Source organism: Mustela putorius, unplaced genomic scaffold, assembly GCF_011764305.1.
Source record: "Mustela putorius furo isolate JIRA1106 unplaced genomic scaffold, ASM1176430v1.1 tig00000508_pilon_pilon_pilon, whole genome shotgun sequence".
Classification (NCBI taxonomy): Eukaryota; Metazoa; Chordata; class Mammalia; order Carnivora; family Mustelidae; genus Mustela; species Mustela putorius.
In genome coordinates, this window is record NW_025421402.1 from 21,249,503 (window position 1) to 21,271,946 (window position 22,444).

A 22,444-nucleotide genomic window follows, 5' to 3' on the forward strand; every position below is an offset into this window, starting at 1 on the left:
GGCTGGTGGGACCAGCTGCCCAGCGCTAGGAATTCCTGCCCCCAGACATCCCAGTTTTAGTTCCTATCTTGATGACGATGCCTGTGGGAAAACCACACAGAACTGGGCATTTAATCCAACTTTTTCCCCCGCAAAACCACAACATAAACTTCTGACTTCATCTCCGTGACCTCATAAGCCTTTCGTTATGCAACACAGTGACTAATCCCTTCTCAGATGCCACCAGGAGTTTGAGCAGCAGGACATCCTAGGGCTGAACTGGAGGCCTTCAGAACCCACCTCTGCGGGAGAGCCGGGTGTCTGCATCTGTGTCCACGAAAAGCTTCATCTGGAACAGGTCTCGCACCTCCTGGGAGTAGAAGGCCAGGATCCCTTCAAAGAGCACCACATCCGCGGGGTAGATGGTGACCGTCTCCTCCTTCCTGCAAAGCACAGAGCAGATGATGGGCCGAACCAGGCAGGGTGAGCAAAGGGTGGAGGAAAGCAGCATTTGTCCGGAGGTCTGGGGCCCCCTCCCTGCAGACCTTCAGCAGGAACGAAAGGGGGAAGCTACCGCCACCTTGCAGAGCCCTGAGACTCCCACTGATGGCCGACCAAAGGGCCATCACAACTGGGGCAAACGTCTCCTCTGAGCTCTCACCATAAAGCAGAAACAGAAGGCAGTCGTCCCTCTCCTTGGGATTTAAAAGAAAAAACAACAACAACAACAAAAAACCCATGCTGCTGAAAACACAACAGAGAAAGACAGAAGCAGATGTGATTCCTTCTTTTTTCTGGAGGCGTCTCCAGGAATGCTCTCGGGCCTGGCATTTATGGAAGCTAACACTGAACTTCCACAAACAGAAACTTAAGTCTTCTCCCAACGACCCCAACCCCTCCCCCCTTCGGAGGCAACTGAAGGAGGCAGAAAAAGGAAATTGCAGAGGAGAGGAAGCTCCGACAGAGGGAGGGAAAGCCTCCCAAGCTCCATCTGGTCCGGCTCCACAAGAAAGCAGCGGTGTGTTGTGGTCCGGGGCTGACGGTGCTCTCCTCCTCCTCCTCAGGGAGGCAGGTGTACGCACGACCTCTCCACCTACCCCACAGGGTCACCATCCGCTTCCGTCCTAACCTTCATCTATGGCCTCTTGCCCCAAAGTCACGAAAAGCAAGGTAACAGTTCCCACTGCAAGGTTTACTACTCACGCGTACAGTGAGGAATAAAACCAAATAAAACAATGTAAAATAAAACAATTTTTAAATTTTTTAACAATTTTTTAAACCCTTAAGACAATGGGTTTATCTGTGCAAACACAGGAAAGTCGGCAGCTGCCCCGGCGAGAGGATGCACGGAGCTTCCCTCCCATAAACACTCTCTGATTCCTGATTGCTCAGACCCAGGGGTTCCTGGGCAAATTGTCAGGCAGGCAACTGTTGGGAGCCACTACCCAAGGGCCAGAACAAGAGGTAGAAAAGGCAACCGAAGAGGACCGGATAAGATTAGGAAACTCTCTAGAGCAGTGATGTAATTCTGGATGCACACAGAACCATCTGGGGAGCTTTTTTTTAAAAAAAAAAAAAAAAAAGAAAAAAAAAAAGCATGCCTGGCAGCATCTGGGAGACTCAGTCTGTTAGAGACTGACTCTTGGTTTCTCCTGGTTTCAGCTCAGGTCATGATCTCAGGGTCCTAAGACTGAGCCTCTGTGCCGAGCGTGGAATCTGCCAGATTCTCTCTCCTTGTCCCTCGGCACCACTCCCCCACCGCACGTGTGCACACACGCATGTGTGCTCTCTCTCAAATAAATAAAATCTTTAAAAAAAAAAAAAATGCCTGGGGTGCCTGGGTGGCTCAGTGGGTTGAGCATCTGTCCTCTGCCCAGGTCATGATCCCAGGGTGCTGGGATCAGACCCAGCATCGGGCTCCCTGCTCAGCGGGGAGCCTGCTTCTCCCTCTCCCTCTGCCTACTGCTCCCTCTGCCTGTGCTCGCTCTCTGTCAAATACATAAATAAATCTTTAGAAGGAAAATAATGTATGCCTGGGCCCCACCCCTCAGGGCTCTGATTCCATTCATCTGGGGTAGAGCCAGAGTGCTGGTATTTTATAATACCACTCCAGGTGTTTCTAACATGCAGCCAGGGGTAGGGACCACCGGTCTGGAGGAGTGTCAGCTACCAGAAAACAGGGTGCCCCCTGTGGTTTAGGATAACGAACCTAACTGGACAGAGCTCAAAAAGGAAACGGGAGCCGCTCTGGGCAAGTGCCCTGCATGAAGGAGGGTGGGAAGTGTCTGCTGGAAATGTTTGCGCGGGGAAGGGGGACTCCCAGGGCTCCGTCTGGAAAACACACACCCGGAGAGCGCTGTGACCGTGCTAGGTGTACATGCGCCGACACCAGAGCCGGTGCGATCAGGACACCTCGCTGGTAAGCATGAACAAGGAACAGGTGGTTTTCCAACTCTACAAACACGTCTCTCCGATCCTGGGAAAGCAAGGAAAACATCGCTGTCCGTGCTGTTGCTGGTGCCCCAAGAAGCTGGAATCAACCCCGTCCCACGTGTGCACGTCCATCCAGGGAGGAGAACCCTTCCAACAGCCCAGAGCTAAGAACAACATCTCCTGGGCAACTGTCAGCCCAAAACAAGAGAGGAGCCTCGCCTGGTGCGATATTCCAGGGAGAAGTTCGGAGTCTGGCTGCAAAGTCCACACACGATACCAAGACGATCAGAGCATCTGAGAGAACCTAAATCCAAGCTTCTTGGGTGGCTCATGAGGAGAGGCAAGGCCACAGAAGGGTATCTACAGCAAACAAGACTCTTCTCGGTCTTAGTCCAACATCTGTTTGTACGTCACCATGAAAGGCCCACGGATGCATCAGGAGCCGTAAGCTCGGAACAGCTGGGTCCCTGACGAGTGGCCCTTGAGGGTGGAGGGACTGCTGTGGCCAAAAGTGGTCCAGAGAAGTTTCACAAAGAGATGGGCTGCGGGCCACTAAAGAGAGGGGCTATCAAATGTACGGTGTGAAAGGAATCGGGGGTTGGGGGAGGACATCACGTCCAGACGGGAATTCTGCTGGGGTTTCGCTGCTTAATGCACGAACCTGATGGAGCTCACGCAGCACACGCGACCCCACCCCCTCCGTCTGGTCAGATCCTGCCTGCGGGCCATGCAGACTTCCACCGCCTGATGGGAGGCTCTCACCTCAGCTACTACTCCAAGGACTTCATAAATAGCATCGTGATCCTCTCTTGCTGACACCAGAACCGTCTGCTCCCACCCAACAGCCGTCTGTGACTCCCTACTCCCAGCACATTCGCGATCTGGCCCTGGCGTCCCCAGACTCTCCTCTCTGGGTCTCTGAGGCCGGCCGGCCTCCAGCCACTCTTCCCGCACACTCACCCCAACCTGGCCCTCCTAACCAGCTGCGATTCCCCACCACGCTCGCCCTTGAACTGCTTCTCTACCCATTACCTTGAAAATCCCCTTCCCCGACGACTCCTTACGCTTTCCAATATACAGTTTAAATATCACCTCCTCTACTCAACCTGCTCTGAATACTCCAACCCTTCCTCCTTCCTTCACACTCCTCCTTGAGCCCTTACTTTAGTTCTTGGGCTACATTTTAATTCTGTAGCACTGCCCTGCCCTGGACCTGAGAGCTGGTGGACTCCCTTGTCTCCCACAGACAGGACATCACCACCACTTGCTGCTAAGGCTAGAAACTACAATTCCCAGAATCCTCTTCCCTCTGGGGTCCCAGGGTGCTTTGCCAATGGGAAATGTAGAAGATGAGACAAAACCCATCTGATTTTTAAGAAACCTTAATAGCCACACAGGGCTACTTCACAGACACTCTCTAAGTGGCCCCCCCCTTGGAGGCTGGGGCTCCAATGTGGCAGCTTCTTGGACTTGCCATGGACACTGGCTTCTTTTCCAATGCCTCAGACCACAGGCTCCCAGATCTTAGCTCTCTCAGCACCTCCCTCAACACTCTTACTATCTCCAATTCCTATACCAAACCCCTTTATTCCTACACGGTCTGTGGTGGTTTCATGCTGGAGGTGCACCTTGTTGAGTTGAAGGCCACAGTAGCATCTGGTCCTTAGTAGGACACCCTTGAGAAGATACTGGGGAGGGATGAGAGCAGGGCGCTGAGCAGCCTGGCTTCTGCAGCGCACTGTGTTCACTCTGTTCCACCTCCAGCCAATCTCTGCCACGCCCTCCAGTTCTGGGAAAGGCACAGAACATGTGAGGAATCCCGCATCAAAGGCTGGCTGAGACAGTACTAAAGGAACACACAGGGAGACGGAGATGGGCTTTTAATTATAGAGACATTTGGCAGCAAAAGATGCATGAAATCTAATTTCCCATTTAAAAAAAAAAAATTCCACTTGAGAGAATGAAAAGAAAGGAATCAAGAGGGAAGGATGAAAAGCAGGTGGGAGAAACTTTCAGAACAGCGCTGCACTGAAAACACTTACTGAGTAATTACTAGCCAAGAATAAGGAGCAACGACGTGTGCTTGAAATGCCATTCAGAAGTTTAGAGTCTGCCTGGGAAGTCAATCCCAAGGACACAGAGTGAGCCGAGTCCTGGGAGGCTCGAGGGAGCTTGGGAGCCTGGCCAGCAGGCATCGTGAGGTCCTCTAGAAGCCTTGGGCAACCACTCAGAGGGAAAGAAGATGAGCCCCTCCTGCACACCTCATCAGGAGCATAAACACAGATCAGCAGAAAGGACACGACTGAGGAACTCTCCTGAGAGTTGAGCGTCTGGTCTCTGGTGACCTCGGTGCCCTCACACTTCTCTGCGCCGTCCAACCAGCAGAGAAGAAAGAACAGTTTTCTTTGTTCTTCCTCCCATGTCCTCTGCCCAGCCCGTTCACATCACATCGGATTCCAGGAAGAACAGCTCGGGGTGGGGAATCAGGACAAGTGTATCGTCCCTCACCTGAGCCCAAATTCATGAACTTGTCCTTTCAGAGTCAGGAAAAGGTGATGAGCAGACTGTTCCAGGAAGCACCAGCCAAACTCCCCAACCCTTGCACACCCATGGCGCACACGGCTGCTGCTCACACACAGGTGGCCGTGGGCACAGGGCAGGGGAGGCCCCAGCCTGCAGCCTGGGAGCCGGGGCGGCTCTGGGAGCTGCGAGAAGCAACGCGTAGTCCCGACGAGCTCACTTACCGGGAATGGGAGACAAAGTCATACACGGGAATCTGTACGGTCTTCCCTTCGGTGATTTCTTTAAGTGTTTTGAAGATGAGTTCATTGTCAAAGGCATCTGAAGGAAATCAGACTGTTTAAATGTTGCTAAATTTTTAAAATTACTTCTTCTATAATCATCCACATCTATTTCGTGGACATATACGATACCCTAGAGGAGCACATACGCTCCCACTGAAAAAAGCCAGATCTCTACCCGAAACAGAAGGCAAACTCCCTGGATCTCAAAACAGAATGTATGAAAGCGTTCTGAAGGACTCACTTCTTTTTTCTACCTTTCTGTTCCCCGCCCCCCGGCCCCAGCCACCTCTCTCCTCCAAGTTCAGCTGCTGTCTTGGCAGCTGGCCTATATTAACCTGGAAAAGTATACACACAACTAGGGGAGTGTAAGGGGCACCAGGGTTTGATTCCAACCGTTACAAGAACCAAAACCAAAAGCACCTGAGTGGCTCAGTTGGTTCAGCATCGGCCTTTGACTCAGGTCATGATCTCATGGTCCGAGATCATGATCTCGGGGCATCGGGCTCCCTGCTCTGCAGGGAGTCTGCTTCTCCCTCTGCCTGCTGCCTCCCCCTGCTTGTGCTCTCTTTCTCTCTGACAAATAAAATCTTAAAAAAAAAAAAAAAAAAAAGAACCAAAAACCAGCTGAATGAAGGGCAATGCACTGGTCTGAGACTGTCAAGGCAAAAGTCACACAAGCAGACATCCCGGGCTCTCCACGGTCCTTTCTGCCAGTGGGTGAGTTGCACAGTCTGCCATGGGCACGCATGTGTGGGACGGGGGTGGGGCGGGGGGGGCACAAGCTGCTTCCGATCAGAGGAGGCAGAAGAACCAGCTGTGCTTGTGCCCATCTCAAGTAACAGGCTCACACAGAGTCACCCTCGTTCAGACGCAAGCCCTAGTCACAACCACATGCAACTGTGTAATGCCTTTCGAAACTCCTTCTTCAGGCCCCACATAACCCCGTAAGGTCATTTATTCATCCCCGTGTTATCCAAACAGATTCCAAGGGGTCAAACAATGTCCTCAGTGAACCAGCAAGTGCACGAACAGACACAGGCAGACAGACACACACATACACACACACACACACCCTCCCCTCAACCGCGGACTCACCCGGGTGATCAAAATTGAACTGGCCCTTCAGGGCTTTGGCTTTCTGCTCCGACGTGAGGACGCGGTAGAAGCTATCCTGGCTCAAGATGACCACCTGCTTCTGGCGACAGTCCACCTCATTCTGCCCCAGGAGCTGCACGATCTTAGCACAGACGGAAGACTGCAGGAGAGAAGAGGGGGTGAGGATTAAAGGGGCTCCCGGCTGCTCCCGGATGTGCATGGCCTCCGCCAGGGGCTTCTGGAAGGAAGAATCCGTAGGCTACATCTTGTAGGATGGATCAGAAGGTGCTAAGGGAGAAAGTCGGTCTGCTGAGAGGGGGGATCCCAGAGTCTCTTTTCCCTCCTTCCGTAACACAGCTTCCTACTCGCAGGTATCTACAGGGGCCGCGGCGGGGAGCAGGGCAGTAATGCCTACCTCCCCTTCCATGCAGCCCCTTCTAAAGCCGCTACTGCAAAGCAACAGGAATGCATTCATCCCTGCTTGTGCCCTGGTCTGGACACTCAGGGAAGAGCCGAAAGTGGAAAGAATGCACCTTGGAGATGTGCTGATGGCCCAGAGGGCCCCTGAGTCACGAAGGGACTGAGACCATGTGAAATCAAAAGCCAGGGCCAGAGAACTTGGCCAGTTAGCAGTGAAGGTCAAGGTCATGGCTTGCATCCTGCTTGCGCGGCTTCCTTCTGCTCTAGTGCCTGGCCGCGGTCTTGTCCGCACTCACACTCACAGTAAACCAAATATATACCACCACTTACGGGCTGCGGTGACATGGGATAAAACACAACCAACACCTAAACTAACCTGGGGTTTCCCTGCCACGAAGAGGACAGCCTGTTCTGGATGAACTCAAACCTACACGCTTCGGGTCCAGCGTTGTGCCTGCAACACCCGTACCGGTGATGTTGTGAAAATGGGAAATGCATATTTAGTCCTCCTTGTATTTCTGGCGGAGTTCTTAAAACCCCTGAATTTCCTAAAGAGGGAGAGAGGTGCACCGGTCTTTGTTATGTTAAGGAGGAGGCTTCTGGAAAGCACCTAAGGATGGGAGTGGGTTGCCAGGGGAACCAACCATGGCTGAGCCGGTTAGAACTTTCAACCCTCCTGCCCTGACCTCCAGGAAGGGGAGGAGCTGGAGGCTGAATCCCGGGCCAACACCAACGATATAATCAAAAACGGGATGTCATGAAGCCTCCACACAGACGCAAGACGATGAGGTTTGGTGAGCTTCCTGGTTGGCGAACACATGGAGCATGGGGAGAGCTGCCAGCTCCACTCCTCTTAGAACCTGCGCTACACGGCAGCTCTCCCACCGGGCTGGTCCTGCCTTACACTCTTTTATGATCAACCCGCAACCTTTTAAGTAAAATGTCCACGTTGTGTGTGCTGCTCGAGGAAATTAATCAAACCCACAGAAGGGACAGCTGGAACCTTCAATCTATGTCCAATCAGCCAGCACCACAGGTGACAACAGGTGTTTTCGGGGGGACACCGGATGTCAGGGCAGAAGGGGTGCGGGGCAGTATCTCAGGACTGAGCCCTACCCATGGGAATTAATGCGATCTCTAGGTAATGTCAGAATTATTAGGGTGAATTCTCGGATACCCTGCTCATGCGGGAGAATTACTTATTGAGGTGGGGAAACCCCCTCGCCACAGCCCCACACACTAGAATTGGAACTGGGTACAGAACCTAACATCTACCTCTTTTTCCTCTCCCATTACATACTCTTCATAAAAAGAAAAGCATTAAAAATGATATGCTCTTAAAAGAATGACAGTGAAGGACCGTATTTACCAAATAACTCATTTTTTTCCATCGTATACAGATTAGTTTAAACATAAGAATGTCTACCATTACAAGACCTCTACAAGCCATAGCCAGCCTTACGGAGCCGACTGACCTAATTACAAGGGATGATAAAAGTGGCGCAGTTAGAGGTTTCTTGGGCTCAGTCTTGGAAGCTTGCTTCACTATCGAACTTACTTTACCAATTGGTTTTGTCCAGGAAAAACCTGGACACTTGGTAAAGTCACATTTCTCATAAGGTCTGGATTTGATCTGTCCAAGCCTAAGGAAAACTGGACATTCCTGTTGCCCCAGTCAATCCCCATGAGACTATTTGCACAATAATTCCTGTTGCACAAACTGAGACACACAACCAAGTAAGGATCTTTGGAGCAACAATATTTTGACTCAGTTGTTAAATTGAGTGAAAACTCTAGGGGCACCTGGGTGGCTCAGTCGGTCAAGCCTCTGCCTCCAGCTCAGGTCATGATCCCAGGATCCTGGAACAGAGCCCCGCATCGGGCTCCCTGCTCAGCAGAGAACCTGCTTCTCCGTCTGCCTGCCGCTCCCCCTGCTTGTGCTCTCTCTCGATCTCTGTGTCAAATAAATAAATAAAATCTTCAAGGAAAACAGAAAACTACTTTACCTTTCTGACATTTTCACGTGTTAACAGAAAAGCATTTAAAACGGGATTTTTGGAACAGCAGTTAGGCCAGGAAAAAAAGTCACAGGAAGATAAAACTTGTACATGACGTATGCTAGATTCAAAAATGAAAATACCCCAAAGAATCAAAGCCTCTATATGATTATAAACTATACATTTTTAAACAGGTGCAAGCCCACTATTTCATTTTCCTAACTTCCATCTGGTTCCACATCCTAAGGCTATGCAGGACGAAGTCTACACCAGTACCTTTTATGAGCAGATAGAAATACATCTAGAAGTCCAAAGAAAGAACAAAAATGAAGAGGGCTTCATGGAGCCAAAGGTATTTAATCTACTTGATTACTGAAATCATGATATTTTTATTTCTAGTTAAAACCCATTAAATATTTTTTTTAATACGAAGACCAATCTCTACCAAAAAAGAGTATATAAAGTAGTTGTACTACCTAATCTTGCAGGTAAACAATCATTTCCCTTAACCCAGGTACAACCCAGGACAAATGGACACAATGGCCAATAAAATCGGGTTCCTGAGCACTTCTCGAAAGCCAGTGTTCATCACAATTTCTTACCAAGGATAAATCTGGCTGTTTTGCTGGTCCACAGCTGTGTGTCTTGGCTCCACGTTTTCAGGGCCTGTTTGGTGATACTACTTTCTTTCTTTTTTTTGTTTTGTTTTAAAGATTTTATTTATTTATCTGACAGAGATCACAAGTAGGCAGAGGCAGGTAGAGAGAAAGAAGGGAAGCAGGCTCCCCGCTGAGCAGAGAGCCTGATGCGGGGCTCGATCCCAGGACGCTGAGATCATGACCTGAGCTGAAGGCAGAGGCTTGAACCCATTGAGCCACCCAGGCGCCCCATCCTACTTTCTACAACCACACCACCCTCACCTATTACTGATTTAGTAAGTCAGGGCGTAGGCCACGTGCTCCATGACACCCACCCTCCTAAATTCCAAGTGCGGTCCTTCCCAGATGTGGAAACCAGGTGAAATGACTCGCCTACAATCCTGTTTCTCTTCATCCTCAACCTAAGCGGTAGTCAGAACTCCCAAGGTGGAAGCCCTTTATCATGGAGATAAACATCACCACGTGAACAAGCAAAGAAAACACCTGCCTCCAGGTCAGTCTAGGTTTTGAGTCTTTTCTTCCTCCTGGAACTTGTCAAAGTGGCCTCTAAAAAAATCTAGATAGCTGTTGAACTGGGGGCAAGAGGTACACGGGAGTCCATTATGCCATTCCTCTCCTTGAGGAGAGGTTTGAATTTTCACACAATCGGAGAAAGGAGCCCTACAGAGACTCCGCTGTCCCACGAGTGAATGGTCTTTGCTCTATTTCATGTCCTCTTCTTAAGGCTCCTTCATTTTAATTTCCCTTTCCCCAAATCCTGCCCTCTTCAGCAGGATGATATAGGACCCCCAAGGTATCCCGTTTTCTCAAGAAAGGAAATAATTCGACAAAGATCACGGCTGGAGAAGGCAGGCAGTCTCAAGCTTACAGGAAACGCTAAGAGTGGGCAAGGGTGCGATCGGGAGTCGGAAGCTGAGATTTAAAATAATTATGTCACAGGAAGACAAACACTGTAGGACTCCACTTAAAGGAGGTCTCTAGACTAGTCAGAGTCACAGAAACAAATCAGAATAGAGGATGCCAGGGGCTGGGGGAGGGGAAAGTGAGGAGTGGTTCAATGGATACAGTTTCACTTTTACGTGAGGAAGTTCTGGAGAATGGTCGCCCAACAATGTGACTGTACTTGATACTACAGAAATGTACACCTAAACACGGCTAAGGTTATGAATGTTATCAAAAGTGTTTATTACCACAATTAAAAGCACGCATTATTATTGTAACAAAAGCAAAATCGACAGCTTCTTCCTAGTTGGTACTAGGCTTGGTATTTTAAAATGATCTCACGTATTTACGAGAACCCTATGTGACAGAAATGATTATCATACCCATTCCACTGACATGAAGACTGAGGTGAGGACATGTTAAATGACTTACGCAGGGCATGGGCGGCAGAGCCAGGACTCAACCCAAGGGGCCCAAACCCCAGAGCTCACCCCCTTACTGGCTGCACCTCACAGGCAAACTAGCTTTCGCCCACTGGAGCTGGAGCGGCGCTCAGTTTCATGTGGCATCTCCGGATTCAGTGCAACGCATCCAAATACATTCTGCTCCTGCCACTTCCGGCACATTTTTCGTGGGGGGGGGGGGTGGAAAATAAGCCATTTAGGACTGTGGGTTGCTGTCTGATTACAAAGTGAAGGTCAGGTCAACATGAGGTTATCTTTAGAAAGGGGACACACACACACACACACACGGAATAACCAGTAAAGGAGATATACAATTTCTTCACCTGCATGGCACTGGAAGACACCAATTCCTTTAACTCCATTACAAGAAGATGTTACTGTTTTCTCTCTTTTTTACAGAATGAGGAACCTGAAGCTTGGAGCCCATCAGTTAAATGCCTTGTTCAAGGTCCCACAGCTGAATCTCAAACGTAATACCTCTTCTAGCTTCAAATGCCCCCAAATGCCCCAGTTCTCTTCAGTATTCCAGAACTGGAGCCCTGATGTTCTCCATAAATAGACTCTACTTCCAGAGATCAGTGATGGGGAAAAGGAGAGACGGAGGGAACTGGTTAGGAACAGAGCAAGGTTTGGTCCTGCTGCATCGTGAGAGTCAACAAAACGGTACACGAATGGTCATAGAATTTCAGAGAACTACAGGCAGACCAAGTGATCTGTGTATGGAAAAGAAGCTGAAAGTACACACACACACACACACACACACACACACACACATACACACCTGTTCAAGATACTTGGAATCTAAGTCTGGAGTCTGTTCGAAAGAACCTAGCTGTTAGAAGCCAGCAACGAGGAGCCTGAAGGCTCTGTAGTTCTGAGAACATGCCAGCATTCGACCCCACGATCAGCCAGTCCCCCAGATGTGCTGAACGATGTGCTATGCTAGCCTCGTCCCTCAGAGAGACACACTTCCTTTCTGGGAAGCCCCAGAAGCAAGCCGGCAGCAGCCCCTCCAGCTGGCCCTTCCGACAGGGGACTGAGTGGGCTACAGGTTCCTGTCCTGCCGCAGAAGTGTGCTTTCTCTACAGTGGTTTTCACGTAGGAGGTGGCTCGGACAGCCCGGACCCCATCGAACCGCGCCGCTGCTGGTGTGTGTCTGCTCCCCACACACGTCCGTCAGGTCCTCTGCCCAGTTCCAGTATTGCGGACAGTAACACTTGGTAACAAACAGGGCAAAGGAGCTCTGGGTGGCTTCTTTGTTGAAAACCCTCTACCCTCAACACTTAGCTGCTGAGAAGCTGGTTGGAGGCCAGCGGAGAGCCCAGGAGGCCTCCAGGCTGGGTGTGTCCCTAGAGCAATGGGCTAGTAGTATTTGGTAAGCGTAGCCTTCTGGAAGAACACAGAGGAAGGGAACTGCTGCCCCACATTTAGAGGTCCCATCCAGGTGCCTATCCCACTCTCAGTAAGCTGCTTCAGGATCTGGCGGGAGGGCTGTGGAGATGGAGAAAAGCCTAGCAACCCCCCAGTCCAGGGCTGGAAAGAGCCAGCCAGCCCCAGTTCAAGTGCGGAGACTCACGTCCTCCCGGGCCTTGGGAATGGTTTGTGGACGTCCCGTTAACACCTGCCCTGAACTCACCACCACCACTAGCTAACAGCGCGAGAAGGCCAGATGCTCAGCTCTTCAAGCAGGGGGACCCCCTCTAGCTCCGTCACTCTGGGGATATTTCCAAGTTACCCCAATTACTCTGGACAGCGACTTTCACTGTCTCTAGCATTAAGTAAGGAACACACTGCTAACTGATACGGCGTCCAGCACTGGCCCCCAGACACATCACTCCTCTGGGGGCAGGGGTTGCCTCCCCCCACCCCCCCGCCCCACCCCCCGGCTCTGAAGCTCTAATTTACAGGCACAGGAAAACTAAAGCGCCAGTCCTTTGTCCTAGATGAGATAAAACAGAGCTCAAACATGCTGACGGGATTCCCAATCAAACAGATGGCTCGGCAGCAGCAGGGAGGGCTCTGGGAATATCTGTAAGGCCATCAGTCTTAGGGGCCTGGATGCCCCAGAACCCGTGCACTGCAAGTGGGTTCTCCCAGCCGAAATAGAATTACCACCACCCTCCCCCCGCCCCACATACAGAAATACCTAAGTTGGAAACTCACTAAATGGTTATGTAATAAACGCGTCTTAGGTACCAAAAAGCAGCCACAGGACAATCCAATAACCTACAACCCCTGGAGCAGAGAGACCCCTGGAGCAGAGAGACCAGAGACTCAGCATCTGCTCCCGGAGCCTGGCAGGACAGGGCACCTGCAGAGCTCGCTCAAATGTATGTCATGATTACCAAAAGAATGTCTGAATTCATCCAGCAGACCCCAGCAGACCTCCCTTTCTTCAGACCTGCTTGTTTCATTTTTAACGATTTTACTCATTCATTTGAGAGAGAGAGAGCAGAGGGAGAGGGAGAAGCGGACTCCCTACTGAGGGGGAAGCCGGGCACGGGACGCGATCTCCCAGGACCCTGAGAACACGACCTGAGCCAAAAGCAGACACTTAACTGACTGAGCCACCCAGGCACCCCCAGACCTGGTATTTGTAAAAGCAAAGCTTGTTCTGCTCAAGAGCACAAACCTCCATTCCATCGTAAAGGACTCAGGCAGGGACAGCTAGCTGTGCACCTCAATCTGAGTCCGCAGAGTTTTAGCTGGGCGCCTGACCTGGCTTCCCAGCCTCCCTTGCTGCTCCCAGTGACTGTGCTACGTTCTAACCAAACCGATAAGCAGGAGTGTGGAGTGGCAGCTTCCTGGAATCTCTTTAAAACATCGGGATCCCTGCCGACTCTCCTTCCTGCTGGCTGGACTGCAGACTGGATAGCTGGAGCACAAGCAGCCACTCTGCAGCCCTGGCATCATGAGACTAAATGTAATGGAGCAACTAAATCAACGGAGTCCCAGACTCCAAGGATTACAGAGCTGAGAGAGGAAGGACAGTGAGATATAACTCGTCTTGTTTAAACCCAGTCACTTGTGGTTTTCTGTCCTCTCTAACAGAAATAACCCTAATACTGAGGTCAACCCTCATGTACCCAGTATACCTCAGTGCAAATGTTCTCTTGAAAGCAGGAGTGATTCTCATGTCCTGGGCCATGAGGCTGCCTTACTCTTCACAGAAGCCAAGAATATCTCATCAGCCAAATCATGTCCATGTGAGTTTTAAAAGGTAGGGTGAGGAGGACCACTTGCCCAACCAAGGTCCCCAGACCACTGGGCACCCCCCTGCCACGGTCTGTGTATCTCCCCTGAGCTGCCACAGCAGAATTCAACATCCTCCCCACCCCATCAGTACTTGGCTTGAGCTACAGGCTAAGCTCCACAGAGGAAGCAGTATCTAGGGAGGGAAACCCAGCACATAAACAGTGCCAGAGAAGAAACTCCCCAAAACACAAGTTCTCAGTTTTAATTCCTGATACATATGCTGGGGCTGGAAAGGCAGTTTAGCCTAGAAAAGCCCAGGTCCTTGCATGAGAAAAATCCTCACTGATCAACAGTCATCAACACAAACACGCTGCCAAGACTTTTCCACGAACTGCCCATCGCATTAAGCTCTGTTCCTAGGAAAGACATTTCTAGAATGCACTTCTGGGTTCGTAAAATTGTATGTTTGGCCTTGCTCTCTCTTTCCGTCAGGAGCGCTTACTGAAAAACCCGGTCACAGAGCACTTACTCATCAGCTTCAACTGCTCGAGAATCAGCTGGGGGATAATGAGCAACAGAAACACTTCAGAGCTACACAGCAGGGCGCCTGGGGAGGCTCAGTCAGTTAAGCGTCTTAGACTCGGGTCATGATCTCAGGGTCCTGGGATCAAGACCCGCATCAGGCTCTCCGCACAGCAGGGAGCCTGCTTCCCTTCCTCTCTCTCTGCCTGCCTCTCTGCCTACTTGTGATCTCTGTAAAATAAATCAATAAAATCTTAAAAAATAAAAAATTAAAATTAAAATTAAATTTATTTTAAAAAGCTACACGGAACGCACCAAACACCAGCAACTATTTGCACGACTCTGCAGATCCTCCCTTACTTTGTCCTCAACCCGGCCCTTAGGGGGTTCTCATCGTCCCCACTGACACAGCAGGAAATGGGCACAGGGAGGCAAGGACACAACCAGCGCAAGACCTAACAGCCAGTTCCCGCAGCTGAGCCGCTCTTTGAACCTGGGTGGGCCGGCCTCACGACACACGCTCTGGGCCCTACATGCACCTTGCCTTGCCACACGAGAGGTGGAGACCCCCTCCCTTCCCTCGAGTCACAAGGACCCTGCACGTGCAGGAGCACCAGCACCGCGGACACAGGAGCTGCCAGGAGCAGAACATTCTCCCCAAGGCTCTGCGACCTGTTCTCTGTGGGTTTCGCAACGCGCGGGCCTCCTTCCTGGGTAATTTTTCTGTCAAACGATGAACTAGGAAGAGGTCAAGATAAATCATTTGTGGGCGCCTGGGTGGCTCAGTGGGTTAAGCCGCTGCCTTCGGCTCAGGTCATGATCTCGGGGTCCCGGGATCGAGTCCCGCATCGGGCTCTCTGCTCAGCAGGGAGCCTGCTTCCTCCTCTCTCTCTCTCTGCCTGCCTGCCTCTCGGCCTACTTGTGATCTCTGTCTGTCAAATAAATAAATAAAATATTTTAAAAAAAAAAAAGATAAATCATTTGTGATTCCCTACAATTCGTTCTTTGGGGGAGAAAATAGTATTTAAATGCAAGTTAAAGGAGGCGGGACGGATGCTCTGGGAAACCGGGGAGCCCCTGCAGGTGTGTCTGAGCAGAAGCAAGCAGAGGCCTCGCTGGTTACAGCAGATGCACACACGTGGAGAAACCCTTCCAGAAAGTGCGGAGAAAGGACCGATAACATTCCTACTCTCTGACCAGGCACCACACTCACAGTGGGATCAGGGAAGGAGACAGGACGATGACGTATAAACATGTAAGCAGGAAAGAGAACAGAGACTGGTGTGCACCCCAGGACCATAACCATGTAACCAAAGCGGGGAACAGGACGGGGGAAATCTGGAAGGCAAACCCGTCCAAAGTAAAAACTGATGTAGTTCTTCAACATTCTCTTAAAGAAAAAAAAGGGTGGGGTGCCCATGCTCCTCCCGCAAAGCCAAGCGTGCAGTTCATCCACGGCCTGGTAAACAGCTGTCGCCAAACGAAGGCCAAACAGCGGGCAAGACAGGACTGTGCTTGTCCCCAAGCAGCCACGAGACCTCACAACTGGATTAAAATGATTCAGTACAAACAGGGATGGATCCCGGGCTCCTCACGAGGATTCCGAGCCTGAATATGGAATCTGTGAGTATGTCTCTAGACTCCCCACACGATAAGCACCAAAGGCACCCCCCACCCCATACACACACACTCTGGAAAGCATTTGGGATCACCACAAGCTTCGATGACTCTGCGGCTCAGGAAGCCCTCTTGGAAAGCTGGGCGCAAAGAGGAAGTCAGCAGGAGGGTCAATTCTTAGCCTTGTGGTTGCAAGTAAGGTTGGAACTTCCCCGCCACACACCTTTTTTTTTTTTTTTTTTTTTCCACTTGAGGGCTAGGAGGCTGGATGAGAGGGTGAGACCCAGCAAACCAAGCCTCTTGTCTTAGGAACAGACAAGCGTATCTTTGGGCAAGGCATACCATACCCAAAGCCATGCATCTGCTGCCACCTGGCTTACGGGGCGACAATAATATGCCCAGCACAGAAATGACTGCCCAGGACTCTAAGTCCCTCTGAGGGAGAGATACAAGAAGAAAGCTGACTTTCTCCCCCAGTTTTAAAAAAATAAATAAAATAAGTGGGATAACAGAGAGCCCAGGGTGCCAGCTGGATCCTCTGCTGAATCTTTCCAAATTGAAAGCCATACGCGGGACAACTGTTTACTGAAGCCTTAACAGCACGGGGAGCTTTGCGGTCCCCCGTCCTTCCCCAGCAATCCTCAACCACGCTGCTGAAACCCGGAGGCCAAACTATCTGGTTATCAAAAGATGTTTTGTTTTGTTTTAATTTCCTCTTTAGGTCTCCTCCAGCACCCAGGCCTAAACACAGAGCAGCAGGGAAAGGAAACGGAAAACACTGTGCCCAGCACCCACTTCCCTTCCTTTCTGAAAGTCCTGTAGTGTCTTTGAAAACTCAATTCAGTATTTATTCTTCCTGGCCTTGAAGAAAGGGGTTCAAAGGCTCTATGAGCAGACTTCATCCTTTTGCGGTGTCCCTTCTAGGTGTCGATGGAGTCATCATTTATCAACCACCAAGGCCCCCCAAACTCTAGAATCCAAAAATAGATGAACGAACTCCCAGAGCGACACGGACCACGTGACTCTGGAAAGGCCAGCAAGCCGACCCCACTCCAAGTCATCATCAGTTCGCAGGGCTCATCCATGCTGGTGACTAAGAGGAATGAAAGTAAATATCCTTTCAGGAGAATGATGTTCTTTCCTTAAATTGTGAAACCAAAGCTACTATCAGTAAACACAGGCTGAACTCGTTCTGCAACCATACAAGTATGTCCCACTGATGTGACGGAGGCACAAAGGCAATCCCACAGAGGACCCAAGTCTTTTCAAGAAAGGGTGCGGAGCAAGGGGACGTCCGGAGGTAAAACTATGAACTGGACCTGAACTTCACACTTTATGCAAGAAGTAACTCAAAATGGACCACAGGTTGGGGCACCTGGGTGGCTCAGTCAGTTAGGCCACCAACTCTTGATGCCGGCTCGGGTCATGGTCTTGGGGTCCTGGGATCAAGCCCTACCTCAGTCCCTGCGTTCAGGGCGGAGTCCACTTAAGGATTCTCTCCGCCCCCTCCCTCTCCCCACTCACACCCTCTCCCTAATAAATAAATAAATCTTAAAAAAAGAAAGAAAGAAAGAAAGGGCCAAGGGCGCCTAGGTGGCTCAGATGATTAAGCATTTACCTTCAGCTCAGGTCATGATCCCAGGGTCCTGGGATCAAGTTCCGCATCAGGCTCCTTGCTCAGAAGGGAGCCTGCTTCTCCCTCTGCCTGCTGCTCCCCCTGCTTGTGCTCTCTCTGACAAATAATCTTTAAAAATAAAATAAAATAAAATAAAAATGAAGCACAGGCAAAAATCTACCAAATTTGGGGCACCTCAGTGGCTCAGTTGGTTAAGTATCTGACTTCAGCTCAAGTCATGATCACAGGGTCCTGGGATCGAGGCCCCTAACGGGCTTCCACTCAGTGGAGGGTCTGCTTACCCCTCGGCTCCTCCTCGCACTCATGTGCTCCCCCACCCTTAAATAAATAAATAAACTCTTTAAAGAAAATCTATCACATTTATTAAGGAAAAAACACAGGAGAAACTCTTCAGGATCTAGTGCTTGGCAACATTTTCTTAAGCTTGATATCAAAAGCATTACCTATAAAAGGGGAAGCTGATAAAATTAATTTTATCAAAAATAAAAGGTGCTCTGTGAAACATTCGCTTTTAGAATGAACACACAAGGGGTGCCTGGGTGGCTCAGTAGGTTAAAACCTCTGCCTTCGGCTCAGGTCATGATCCCAGGGTCCTGGAATGGAGCCCAAGTTGGGTTCTCTGCTCAGCGGGGAGCCTGCTTCCCTTCCTCTCTCTCTCTGTGCCTGCCTCTCTGCCTGCCTGTGATCTCTGTTTGTCAAATAAATAAATAAAATCTTAAAAAAAAAAAAAGAATGAACACACAAAGCTACAGATGAGAAAAAATACTTGTAAAACTCATGTCCAACAAAGAATTAGTATCTAGAATTCTTAATGAATTCTCAAAACTCAATAGTAAAAAAACAATCAATCCCAATTAGAGTATGGGCAAAAGACATGAAGAGACATTTCACCCAGGAGGACACACTACTGGCAAATAAGCACATGAAGATAGACACAACATCTTTAGCCATTAGGGAAATGTAAATTCAAATCAAGATGACATGTCACTACACACCCATCAGAATAGCCAAAAGAGGGGCGCCTGGGTGGCTCAGTGGGTTAAAGCCTCTGCTTTCGGCTCAGGTCATGATCCCAGGGTCCTGGGATCGAGCCCCACATCGGGCTCTCTGCTCAGCAGGGAGCCTGCTTCCACTTCTCTCTCTGCCTGCCTCTCTGCCTACTTGTGATCTCTGTCTGTCAAATAAATAAATAAAATATTAAAAAAAAAAAAAGAATAGCCAAAAGAAAAGATAGTGACAACACCAAATGCTGGTGACAACAGGGAGAAAAGATCAGTCATACACTGCTGGTAGACATGCAAACAGTTCGTCTACTCAAGAGAACAATTTGGCATTCATTCATTCATTCATCCCATTCTCTACACCCAATGTGGGGCTTGAACTCACAACCCAAGATCCAGCATCATAAACTCTACAGACACAGGCAGGTGCCCCCAACAATTTGGCACTTTCTTAAAAAACTAAACACGCCATTACCATATGACCCTGCAAATTGTACTGCTGGGCATTTATCCCAAAGAAACGAACACATGCTCACCCTAGAACGCGTACGCAAATGCTCACAGAACAGCCAAAACTGGAGACCACTCAGATGTTCTTCAAGGGGTAAACGGTTAAACAAATTGTGATGTGTCCATGCCACGAAACACTACTTAGCAAAAAAAAGGAACAGACCACCTCCTGTATAGACTCCCAGATAATTCTGCTAAGGGAAATGAAGTCAACCCCAGTAGGGTATATATACTGTAGGTTTCCATTCATATCACGTTTTAGAAACGACAGCTATGGAAATGGACAGCAGGTTAGTGGTTGGCAGGGATTAGGGATGGGAGGGGGGAATGGGAGTGCAGAGAAGGCAGGGGAGGCAAACAAAGAGCAGGCTGAGGGAGGGACCCCTTAGTGATGAAAATGTTGTGTATCTTCACTGGATCAGTATCAATCCTCTGGGACACCTGGTGGCTCCAGTGGTCAAGCAACTGCCTTCGGCTCAGGTCATGATGCCGGAGTCCTCAGATCAAGTCCCGCATCGGGCTCCCAGCTCCCTCTGACCTTCTCCCCTCTCACACTCTCACTGCCCCCCCCCCAAATAAATAAATTAATTAATTAAACCTTTTTTTAAAAAAAATGTATCAATCCCCTGGTTGTGTTTTTTAAGCCACTGCCATCACGGAAACTAAGGAAAAGGTCCACGGGATCCCTCTGTATTACTTCCTGCAACTGTATGTGAATTGACAACGATCTTAAGAAAAAAAAAAAAAAAAGATTAATGACCATCCATCTTCTCCAATACCAGAAATTCAGGCTCTCCCCGCTCAAAATTCTTTTTCCCTCACAAACCCCAAATAATGAATTGCTATGGAGTGACTGTATTCTGCATGTGGGACAGACGTGACAGGGGGGCAGGGCACAAAAGAACAGACTGTTTCGGGTTGAATGGTGGCCCCCAAGAGCACTGGACTATGTCCCAACCTTCAGAACCTCAGAATGTGACCTTATTTGGAATGAAGGGCTTTGCAGATATAACTAACTAAGGTTAAGGACCTTGAGGTCATGCCAGATTAGGACGGGTACTAAACCCAATGGCAAGTGTCTTTAGAAGAAACAGAAAAGGAGAAAACACAGACACACAGGCAATGCCATGTCAGGATGGGGGTGGGGACCAGATCTAAGCCAAGGAGCCCCACCAGTGCTGGGAGAGAAGCGTGGATCTGCCTTCAGAGGCTCCACAGGAAACCAACACTGCCAAACCCCCAGATGTGGGGCTTCTGGCCCCCAGGACAGTAAGAAAGTAAGCATTTCCTTTTTCACACACATTTGTGGCAACTTCTTAGTGCAGCCCCAGCAAGGAAATGCACCCGTCATGATTTAGTGGGCTCGATTTTTCTCTTTTTCATCACAGAGGGTGTGAGCACTTTCTTCAGCTTCTGTATTTATAAACTCCTGGACACATTTTTTTCATCTTCTTCCAGAGGATATACTCTAAGGATGTACCATTTCACTTTATAATCTTTTCCCGCAGAATTTTTCCTGGTGTTTCTGTTTGCTCCCAGATTAGACTGTGGCTGGCTGGCATTATCAAGTGTCGGCTTCCTCAAACATCGGGTTAATCATTATCGTGCACCCGCAACAGATTCAACCCATTTCTGAAGTCTTCGGCTATACTTACAAGTGCTCGGCACTGAACTTCACTTACGGTTTGCCTGGTGCCCAAGAAGTTGCTTCTAGGTCTGGCTATGTGCTTCAGGGCCTTTACAGTGAGAATCAGGGATGCCTGGGTGGCTCAGTGGGTTACGTGTAATCAGGGATGCCTGGGTGGCTCAGTGGGTTATGTGTCTGCCTTCCCCTCAGGTCATGATCCCGAGGTCTTGAGATCGAGCCCCCCATGGGGCTCCCTGCACCTCTGCTTGCCATTCCTTGAGCTTGTACTCTCTCTCTCTCTCTCTCGGACAAATAAATAAATAAAACCTTAAAAATAAAAGCTAAAACAAGCTTTATACAAGTAGGACAAGTTTCTAGTACTAGATTTGCTAAGGCAAAGAATATGCATTTTTTTAAAATTTCCATGCATAAGGCCGGAGAGCCCCCATCCCCCATCAACGATCCACACATACCTACTTCCTCAAACTCTTTAAGAGTGTCTAACTTCACAGGAGCTATCTAATTTACCACTGTTTTAAATGAGAATAAATACCTTTCATATGCCTAAAAGCTTTCTGTTTTTGTTTTTCTGAAACCATGCTGCTGATACCCTACCCACACTTCTTTTCCTCCTGATCCTCAAAAGCTCTTATACATACTGAGAAAATGGCCCATTTCTCATTGCTATCACCCGTGTTTTTTCCAGTTTACTGTCCTTCTACTTTGAAGTGGTGTTTCCTGATAAAAAATTTTATTTATGTAAATGGATACTTTTTTCTAAAGTTTCTTTATCATGTTATAGTTAGAAAAGACTTCCTTACACAGAAACTTATACTGAATTCCCCTACGGTGTCTTCTCCTCCGTGACTTTCACATCCTTGCTTCTGCCTTCAACTCCCAAGATCCCGCCTGGATTGAGAGAGGACCACGAGCGGGCACGAGGGCTCCCGGCCAGGGGCCCTCTGCGCCAGGAGCTTCTAGCCAAACGGCCAGGGACGCGGATGGCAAGCAACGGAACGGAAACGAGATGTAGAGCTGTGGGCTGTAAGGCACTTCCTGTGCACATACAAACAGTTAGAGAAAAACCTGCAGCTGCGTCCCTCTGGAATTCCTCCGGAAAGAGCCATGGGCTCTGCGTCCAGCCCTCAGGCCCACAGCTGCAAACAGGCTAAGGGACCAGGCTGTGGCCCCAGGAGAGCAGGAATCTCACAGCAAGTGTGGAGTACGTCACAGTCAAAGGCCATGCGTCAAGTTACCTTTCTTTAGGAGGTGTATTTTTCCCACCCCATGCAGGATATGCTGCTAAGACTATGAAATCCTGTTTCTCCCCATCATGGCAAACAACTAAAATAAGCACACACACTCCCAACAAAACAGAAAAAAAAAAAAAAAACAACAACAACACACACACACACACAAACTAAAGATTTATGGGGGGTTTCGGTCCCAACAAGCCTTCTATTAATGATGCATCCACAACTGAAGACAGGAAAGTAAGAAGCACAGATTACAAACCCTGATCTCCCTCTCTCCCTGGCCCCCC

The 22,444-nt window shown here is 49.5% G+C and overlaps 1 protein-coding gene across 1 annotated transcript in view; it reads right to left on the reverse strand.

Annotated features, from left to right (window-relative positions):
- UCK2 (uridine-cytidine kinase 2) overlaps window positions 1-22,444 on the reverse strand; it is a 74,369-nt gene that overhangs the window by 13,375 nt on the left and 38,550 nt on the right. The window contains exons 2-4 of the mRNA XM_004751443.3: window positions 6,312-6,471; window positions 5,157-5,253; window positions 280-422 (exon numbers count right to left, since the gene is read on the reverse strand). Of these exons, the coding sequence (XP_004751500.1) occupies window positions 280-422; window positions 5,157-5,253; window positions 6,312-6,471 (400 nt within the window). The remainder of the gene's footprint in view (window positions 1-279; window positions 423-5,156; window positions 5,254-6,311; window positions 6,472-22,444) is intronic.